Source organism: Cebidichthys violaceus, unplaced genomic scaffold (assembly GCF_023349555.1).
Source record: "Cebidichthys violaceus isolate CVI_PGR_0920_01 unplaced genomic scaffold, fCebVio1.0.p SCAF_3, whole genome shotgun sequence".
Classification (NCBI taxonomy): Eukaryota; Metazoa; Chordata; class Actinopteri; order Perciformes; family Stichaeidae; genus Cebidichthys; species Cebidichthys violaceus.
The window spans coordinates 4,670,145-4,679,831 of record NW_027176483.1 but is presented as its reverse complement, the minus strand read 5'-3'; the positions used below and the strand labels follow the sequence as shown (position 1 = coordinate 4,679,831).

The window sequence follows — 9,687 nt, the reverse complement described above, 5'->3', positions numbered from 1 at the left end:
TAACTTACCTGTTACAATCCAGGCTGCAGTTTGCTCTAAGGTAAGATGGCCGACAGAAGTCTGGTGTCACTTCTGCTTCTGAATGATTCTATTTCCCGAAATGTATATGTAAACCAATGTCATAAATTTTAACTAATTGAATCTTGCTTGTTTCACAGCGAGCCATATTCAAACCATATTCATATGTTTTAACTGATTCAATTTAATTGTTTTCAAATTGATCAGATTCATGCTGATTTTAAGTAATTTGAATAAACACATTTTGAAAATATGAGTATTTAAATAGATGAAAATACTTAAACTGTGCCATGATTCATTTTTTTAAGTGTAGGGTCATTGATTCAGCATGGAAAATTTTCCTTTCAGCTCAGGCTAATTTATTCGACTTGCATTATTATCATTATTTAGTGGTTCAATGCGAGCATGCCAAATTCAAATGAAATCCAATAATGGCACTGTTGGCACTAATCCCCCCCCCCTTTGCCTATCATGCCGACACAGGCAGCTCGACACAACAGAACTCAGATGGAAAGGCTCCTTTTCTTGTCTCAGCTGACGGGTTGTGTTTCCTCAGGAGGCCACTTATCATGTTTGTCCTGACATTCCAGAAGCAAACAATATGGCGAGGAGGCAGAAATAAGCATGCTGTAGTGAAGTGTGCCGCCTCACCTTTTATATCTAAAGGCAGATACATTTGATTTAAATTAAACCTACAATGCTTATTTGACTGCTTCATTCTGCTTATCACAGAACTTGTTCTTAAGGGATATACTTATTGGGAGGCTTCTAAATCATGTCAGAGGCCCATAAATATTTCCACCTTTTGGCTTAAAGGTGCAATGTGTATGTCCAAAATTTTGGTTTAAAACCAAAAATGACTTCACATTTCAGTGTTGACGTTATGTCAAAGACTTCTTTGTACAGGCCCTTTTCACAACAGCCATTTTGACATGTAATTGCAGGGTAAACACAGGCGTGATTGAAAAAATGTATTACGGCCCTGTTCCATTTAGGTGGGCTGGATGCCCTGGTATTGTGCATGCTGGCTCACTGTAACTGCTGTGACACTCGATAGAATGGGACCTTTATCAGTTTGATCAATTACACCTGTGTTTACCCTGCAATTACATTTCAAAATGGCTGCTGTGAAAAGAGCCTATTGTGTTGCAGAGAGATCTAATTAAATGAGCATGCTAACCAGTTAGCCCCGGCATGTCCTATCTTGTGATACCACTTGTACCTGGAGTGGCCCATCATGCTGCTGCAAGTGCTACGACTTATTGTCCTATTATTGTAATAATACGTATGGTTCTCCCGGCAGCTCTAAAGCTCACTAATCAATGCATTATATCTTGTTTGTTAAACCCTTTCAAAAACAAATTGGAAAAAATGACAAGAAATGACTTCTTCCCTCAATTTTACACTCAGTCATCCGCCACTCATCTGAGAAGCTTCACCATTTCTAAAACTCAAGTTCAGTTACTTTTACCTTTCCTTATATTCACATTCAGCTTGGTGACTGATAATTCAGAGACACTTTTAAAGTAATTTTTTCTCGTCACCATTTGAATATGAGTACTACATTTTATCGTCAGTGGCAATTTTATTTAATAAAACCATATAGTTACTTTGTATTTCAATGAAGAGTTATATTTGAGACTGCACCAAGACCGTATTATGCTTCAGATTGTGGTAACGGCACTACCGCCAGCTAAAACAGCTCCATAGGAAATGGAATTTAAGTGCCTACCTAACGGGCATGCCAGCGATTCATCCACAACTCTAAAGACGATGGATGAACTAACTTCAAACTGAGAACAGCATGTTCTCTATAATGGAGGAAACTGATGACTTTAGATGCCAACTTTCAGCTTCATGAGGTGCATGTAATTTCTTTTTAAACGTAATTTGACAATGTATTAGTTTAAGATTAAAGGTGAACACAGAGGAATGCTTTAATTAACTCCATTTAAATTCCAAACCCATAGTGTAACTTGTTAGAGGCAGTTTCAGGAGCTACTTTAGAAACTATATAATTTTCAGCATCCAGGGCTCATTGAACTTGAGTACAGAAACATTTACCTTGCAACGAATACAGTAATAGCTGTTGTGGATCAGGAAATAACTTAATGTTGGAATAAGCATAGCTTTACATGCACATGGACGCATACACACTGTAATGTGGTGAGGAAATAAAGCTTTAATAGACGTGACGGGAGCGAAGATGGATGACCTGTATCGGTATGAAAGTCATTGCTGAGGATTAGACGGATTGTTCTCGTTATGTCTGCCGCTTCTGTGTGCAATTATAGCGCCACGCTACACTTTCAACATGCGTGCGCACAACATGATTATATGGCAGCAAGGTACTTTCTTTTTTCCACCTGAGACAAGTACGCTTAATCCATCCTAATTCAGTTTTAGTTATAGTGCTGCAGTCAGAGGACATTTCTCATTAGGCACAGGGAGAATTGAATGTGTTCAGTGTGATCCAGGCATCACCCCGCTGACATGCAATCTTGGTCTGCTTGATATTACCAGCCGTGCAACGGTGTCATGTCTCCGTTTCATATCCTGAATCCCGTCGCTGAGTGTTGTAAAAGACAGCAAATATTGATCCTTCTTCTGTGGTACATGGCGGCGCTCACATCTCAAACAAGTCTTTGTTTCTGATAACGTGACAGTGGGAAAGGTCAACAACATTTTGTCAAAATGGCAAAAGATGAGATAGTCTTAAGCCCCCAGACCTGACTTATATTGAAACATTATATAACTGGTTATAATTATGATGCCTCTGCCACAGTGTAAAAAAAACACAGGATTTAATGAGGACTGCACACTTAATCACTCTTGCGTACAGAGAGCATACCCTAAGGAAATCCTGATGGATAAAATAGATACCTCTACAGTAGTCAAATCTACTGAAGATAAATGCATCAACAAGTGTTTTTAAATCCTGCTGAGTAAAAAGTCCTTTAATCTTTAAGTTATGTTCAATAGTTTGGAATTATCTCAAAGTTACATCTAAGATTTGATAATAAGGTGTCTTATGTCTGCAAAAAAAAATGTAATCGTTACTCAACTGATTCAGAATCACCAGAGAGCATCTGCCATTCAGCACAGCTTAGCTCTACATGCATGCCATGATATTCTCACACTTATTATACTGCATCTCTACCTGGTCATAAGCCTCACAATCATCTATAAAACCCCTCATATAACCAGTCAATGGACATTTTGGACAAAAAACAATTGTCACTTCTTAAAAAAAAAAGCTTTGAAAGCTTCATGCTATTCCAACTTAAAACACTGTTAGCACTGATTTACTAGATTGCTGGCCCATTCCAGGTCGATACTGTTACTGCTGTACCCATTGATCTGTTCTCAGCTGCTGTGAGACATACTGACAGAAACACACCCCTCCCTCCAGGTGACCGGTGGTGCTGGGCTGAGGAAAGGGAAAGTGTCTTTTAGCAAGGCAGCAGGCATAACCTGATGAGAAGAAGGTCAGGGCTCTTTGAAACATATCCTCTGCAGAACCCTCCTCAGAAAACGTTTCTGCAAACTCTTGTTTGCAACCGTTCAGATTAATGTACACCAGATAGATTTTTGAATTGGAACAACAGCCCATTAACACTTTCTCCTCAGAGAGGATTATGTTTGCCTGGCCTATAGCTTTCTGCATTTCCCTCACAATGTACTTGATATCATCGTTCTTCCAGAGACTAATCTGAATAAACAACCCCAATGGAACACAGTAAAAAATAATAGTAGTGATTAACCATGCTCCAGTAGGGTGGACCTTATCCTTTGTGATCAAAGGATGGCCAGTAGCAAATGCCAAAACTGTAGAAAAAGCTGCCATGATTAGAAAAAATATTACGCCTGTAAAGTAGATCAGTACCCTAACCCAGAGTGGACGAAACCACACTTTATTTTGAGAGACACTGTTGATCATCCTCACAGCCTTTCTGTACTTCTCGTGGTCCTGAATGATCAGACGCAGTTGGTCTGGCACCTCCATGTCACTGAACAGACCACAATCCCATTGGTTGAGTCCCTCATCATTGACAGCAATCAAAGGCAGCAGGGCCTTCCCATTGTAGATAGAAGGAGGCTGGAAGGGCACCACAGTGGACCCTTGAAGCTGGTGGTTGGGGGTGCAGAGCACCTTGAGCAGCTTGTTCTTGAAGTCGGGGTCGTTGGCCTCCAGGTAGGTGAGGTGGCAGAGGTGGAGAGGAACAGAGACTCCTGGCTCCAGCAACACTGGGACGATGGGTTTCCTCTGCAGGCAGTCTCTGAACAAAGATATGTTGGCCTCCAGGAGACACCAGCGGCTCCTCACAAACTCCTGGCTGAGAACCAGCAGGACCTTCTGGCTCTCCTGGATGCAGTCGGACATGTTTTCCAACACGGTGCGGCCGGGAGTGAAGTCTCGTTCATGGTAGCAGACCTGCAGGCCACAGGACTCCAGCTGGTTGATGAGGGAGTGGGTCCACTGGTAGTCGGTGCTGCTGTAGCTGATGAAGACATGGTAACACTCCCCATCTCCCAGTGTGGGAAGATCATTAGTAGAGGGAGACAGTGGGACAGCAGGCTGTGACACAATGTCTGCAGTCTGCAGTTCATTGGCTCCATTATCTATGAAAAAACTAAAGTGAGAAGAAAATATGATTTAGAATTCCTTTCAGAAGCTTTCAATTAACCATGTTTTTTTGTTCGACTATAGAAATATGCTATCAGCATGCTTCTTTAAAAGAGGATATTACGGGTTTTGGATCACCCAAAAGTGACCTGCTTATCTACAGAAGCAAATCAGCAAGTAAAACATCTTTTTGAAGAAAGTTTCCTTTTCTCACAGGTGGTTTAGATGTAAATGTGTCTTACAATTTCCTAAAAAACAATGTATGGACTGAAAACAAAAATAATCCCTCTCAATCATCACTTGACCCTAGAAAAGTGTGTGGCGGTGTCTATCTAGAGACCTGCCCTCTGCCTGTATTTTGTCTTGTTTCTGGGTGGCAGCAAATAGCATTTGGATCACGCGTGGGGGTGTAGCCCCCAGTGAATAAACGGGGTTTGCAGCCAGTTTTCATTCCCAGGTCAAACACTGCCACTTTGTCACGCCCCTCGGATTACCGAGGCTCAGGGTAACTGGAACTCTTTAGCGTCTGATACGCGGCGGAAAAAGGACTGCTACATCGCTGTGTGTTCTTTGTGTAGGCCAATATGTTTACCCTGCCGGTCTCTCTGCCGTGTGGCGCTTCATTGGACTGTCGGTGACCGAGCGGAGACACAGGCACAGAGAGAGCAGGCAGGCCACAGCAGGGTAAAGGGTGCCCACTGCTGCATTCAATTAGAATCTGGCACGTTATAGCAAGTGTGTGACAAAGTGTGGATGTCTTTACTTGTGCTTTAGAACGTCATCGCCGTGAATCAATCGGAAAATAACGTTTTACTCTTCTGAATCATGCCTTTGTTCTCACTAACCCCGGTCCCTCACCCCATTCCCTGTCTAACTCGCTCAACCACTGCTGCGCGCTCTGGAGAGCAAGAGCAAAGTGAGAAATCTGTGTTTACAAACGGCAGCCAACAATGGGATTACATATTATACTTTTAATTATACATAAATTCACGTGTCGTTAGTTTCTTCCTTCTGACCTTCAGTAGTACATTTCTATCTTGTTCCTACATTCAACTTTAAAATACAGACAATTTCAGAAAGCATGACATTTCTCAAAGTCATCCTGATACTCCCACATATAGAATAGTACAAATGATTCTCAAACAAGTTAAGGTTTGTGGCAATCATGAGTTCTGTTACTAAAAATGATGATTTCAAGTGAATCTTTGTCGGTCTGTCCGTCTTTCTGTGTGGTCTTTGCATCTCTCCCGAACCGCTCATCCAATCCACTTCACACTTGGCAGGAGTATTGCTGGGGACCCAAGGGAGTGCTTTGCTGAGTTTGGTGCGATTTGGACACGCGACACGTTCACTATCAAACTATAAACTTTGAGTAAACAAGCACACGGTGCTCTGTGCAGCTGCGGGAGCAGAGCGTTAAGCACTCTGCGGAATCATGCATGTCGTCTGCAGCTGCCAGACAGCGGCTGGATCGTTGATGGCAGTTCACTTTGGCTGCTGGATAAATCCTGCTAGAGCTGGATTCTGGATAACCTTACAACTGAAGTTTTCTTCACTTCCCTCGAGTCAACGAGCAGGAGCAGAAAGCCCACAGGAACAGCGCCACCCTCCCATTGCAACTCAAATTGTTCCCGTTTTTGCCACTCTAATTTATAACACTAATAACGTTGTCAGCACAATGTAATTATTATGTACTTAACTTCTGTTCAAGGTCGAGCTTTCAATTCTAAAATGATGCTGGATAGTTTAATGAATAATAATGCATCAACGTTATACTTCTTGAGTCAAATTTGGATTTGCAACATAACCAGGAACATCTCAAAAGTCAAATAAATCTACTACATTGTTTTCCTACACTACACTATGTCTGTCAAATTAAGTGAAAAATTTCAGCTGGTTTCATGTATAACAATATACAAATCTAAAAGGTGTGATGTGACACAACTCACTGCAGAATAACCCGTAAGGAACTCAGTGCTACTGAAAATATACAGTAAGTAACATTATGGTGTATAAAGATTTAATTAAATAAGCTTAACTTCAAACTTATTGAGTTATAATGATCCATGTTGTATAAACATTTTTTAATTTTTTTTTAAAAGTGTATACAACAGACAAAAATGTTTATCTGTGAAGTAAATCATGCTAAAGGTCATGCTAAAAAAACAACAGAATCCTACTGCTCTTTTTAAGAATGAAACCTATCATCACACTAAGGACAACATACACTGCACAGAAATGTACATTCATACCTGTTCATGATACAATAAATTCCAGCAAATTCAATGAGTGATCGCACAGTGTGGATGATCAAGAACTGAAAGTAAACTCAGGAAGAAGAGGGTGCCAAGCATCCTGTTATGCTTTCAGGTTTGTTAAAGTGACATCCTCCATCTGTGGGGCTTCAAACATGAATTAAGTTACTGTGCCTTTAATGGCTCTCGGTGGCTCGTATTGGTCCGACATTACATGTTGACTGGGTGAGCTTTGATCTAATAATAAAGACAAAAATGTAGACATTGCTATTCCCATTGATCTGTTCTCAGCTGCTGTGAGACATACTGACAGAAACACACCCCTCCCTCCAGGTGACCGGTGGTGCTGGGCTGAGGAAAGGGAAAGTGTCTTTTAGCAAGGCAGCAGGCATAACCTGATGAGAAGAAGGTCAGGGCTCTTTGAAACATATCCTCTGCACAACCCTCCTCAGAAAACGTTTCTGCAAACTCTTGTTTGCAACCGTTCAGATTAATGTACACCAGATAGATTTTTGAATTGGAACAACAGCCCATTAACACTTTCTCCTCAGAGAGGATTATGTTTGCCTGGCCTATAGCTTTCTGTATTTCCCTCACAATGTACTTCAATTGATCTTTTTTCCAGCAATAAACATCAAACGTCAAACACAATACAATACAGCTGAGACAAGCAATAAAGACCGCCCCAAGATTTAGGTTCATGCCTTTCCATAAACCAGTATACAACGAAACTCCCCCAAATGAGGATAGAACTGTGAAAAGGAACATCAAAATTGCATTGATAACAAGCTTCAATAATCTAAGCCAGAGTGGGAGCACTTTATTTTGAGAGACACTGTTGATCATCCTCACAGCCTTTCTGTACTTCTTGTGGTCCTGAATGATCAGACGCAGTTGGTCTGGCACCTCCATGTCACTGAACAGACCACAATCATATTTGTTGAGTCCCTCATCATTGACAGCAATCAAAGGCTGCAGGGCCTTCCCATTGTAGATAGAAGGAGGCTGGAAGGGCACCACAGTGGACCCTTGAAGCTGGTGGTTGGGGGTGCAGAGCACCTTGAGCAGCTTGTTCTTGAAGTCGGGGTCGTTGGCCTCCAGGTAGGTGAGGTGGCAGAGGTGGAGAGGAACAGAGACTCCTGGCTCTAGCAACACTGGGACGATGGGTTTCCTCTGCAGGCAGTCTCTGAACAAAGACATGTTGGCCTCCAGGAGACACCAACGGCTCCTCACAAACTCCTGGCTGAGAACCAGCAGGACCTTCTGGCTCTCCTGGATGCAGTCGGACATGTTTTCCAACACGGTGCGGCCGGGAGTGAAGTCTCGTTCATGGTAGCAGACCTGCAGGCCACAGGACTCCAGCTGGTTGATGAGGGAGTGGGTCCACTGGTAGTCGGTGCTGCTGTAGCTGATGAAGACATGGTAACACTCCCCATCTCCCAGTGTGGGAAGATCATTAGTAGAGGGAGACAGTGGGACAGCAGGCTGTGACACAATGTCTGCAGTCTCAGGTGAATAAACTGGCTCCATCATCTAAAGAGTGATAACAACATTACAAGAAGTATAAATGTCCTACAAGAATACTCTTTACCATTATCGTACAGCTATGCATTTAAAAGTAAAACCCACAGTGCATTAGCAGTGTGGTTATATATGAGATATTTACTACCCAAGAGTATAAACATTTTTTTGTTAAGATAATCCAGGGGCTGAAAAACACATCCACACCTGTAAAATCTATTTCTATATAGTATTAAAGTATTTGTCAGAGAGGCGTTTATCCAACGTAATGGTAAAGTGAATTGCCTTACATGTTACAGTATTTCTGTATTTCTTTTGCCACAGAGGTTCACAAAAATGCTTTTGATTGAATTTGATTATGTATTTTACGGCTGCAAAAGCACAATAAATAACTACTTCTCTTTTTCCAAAATGAACAGCATTGGAAATGATGCATGAAGTCACTAAACTGATCCTGTCTGCCAAAATCGACATACACCAAGACATGTATATCAGTAAGGGACCACAAAATGAACACGTCTTTAACAGAAAGTGAATATTAGAGTGCAGATATTCAAATACATTTTCTCAATCTTTTCCCCTACAGTTGAATTCCGACAAATAATAATTGGTTTTAAAAAATAGAAGTATTCTCATACCTGCAGATAATAAACTTGTAAAGCAGTGCCGCAATGGTTCACCAAAAGTAATATCAGGAAGTTGAATGGAAAAACACTGCTCTGTTAGGAGTTTTATTAAAGGTATATAGCCTTGTACCAATGCCTTTATAATGTGGCAGCGGTTGGCACAGTGACTGTACCTTTTAATGAAAAGGACTATCAAATGACATCACCCTAACCGGAGACGTTTCAACCTGTCCGCCTGGCTGGTTATGGTCCAACCTGTCTTGGGTTGTTAATTATACATTTTAAAACACATTGTAAGATTTATAATCACCTTAGGAGCCTGATGTGATAGCACACAACAGTTTACAACACAATGATGCTACTATACAGCTTTCTGAAGTGTCAAAACTAGTTTATTAGTACACAAACACTGACACACACACTTGTGGTAGAGTTTTGAGTCCTTTCCTGGTTTAAATCATATTTGGAATATGACATTTACATTTAGCATAGATACCCCTGGTTATTTAGCTCCTTACATATATTTTTCAGATTTTGTCTGCATGCAAGTGTGACTTTGACTACTTCAAATCTCAGCCACTCACTTCTGTTCTGGCTGAGCTGAACCCAGTCTGGTTTCTGGCAGCCTTAACACTGCTGC

The 9,687-nt window shown here is 41.4% G+C and overlaps 1 protein-coding gene across 1 annotated transcript; it reads right to left on the bottom strand.

Moving 5' to 3' along the window:
* Positions 1-2,214: 2,214 nt before the first annotated feature.
* On the bottom strand, positions 2,215-9,085 carry LOC137881405 (uncharacterized). The gene is made up of 3 exons (XM_068723336.1): positions 9,060-9,085; positions 6,898-8,433; positions 2,215-4,652 (listed from the first exon to the last, which is right to left on the bottom strand). Exons 2-3 carry the CDS (start codon positions 6,903-6,905, stop codon positions 3,359-3,361), a joined length of 1,302 nt encoding a protein of 433 aa, XP_068579437.1. The 5' UTR covers positions 6,906-8,433; positions 9,060-9,085; the 3' UTR covers positions 2,215-3,358.
* Positions 9,086-9,687: the final 602 nt, after the last annotated feature.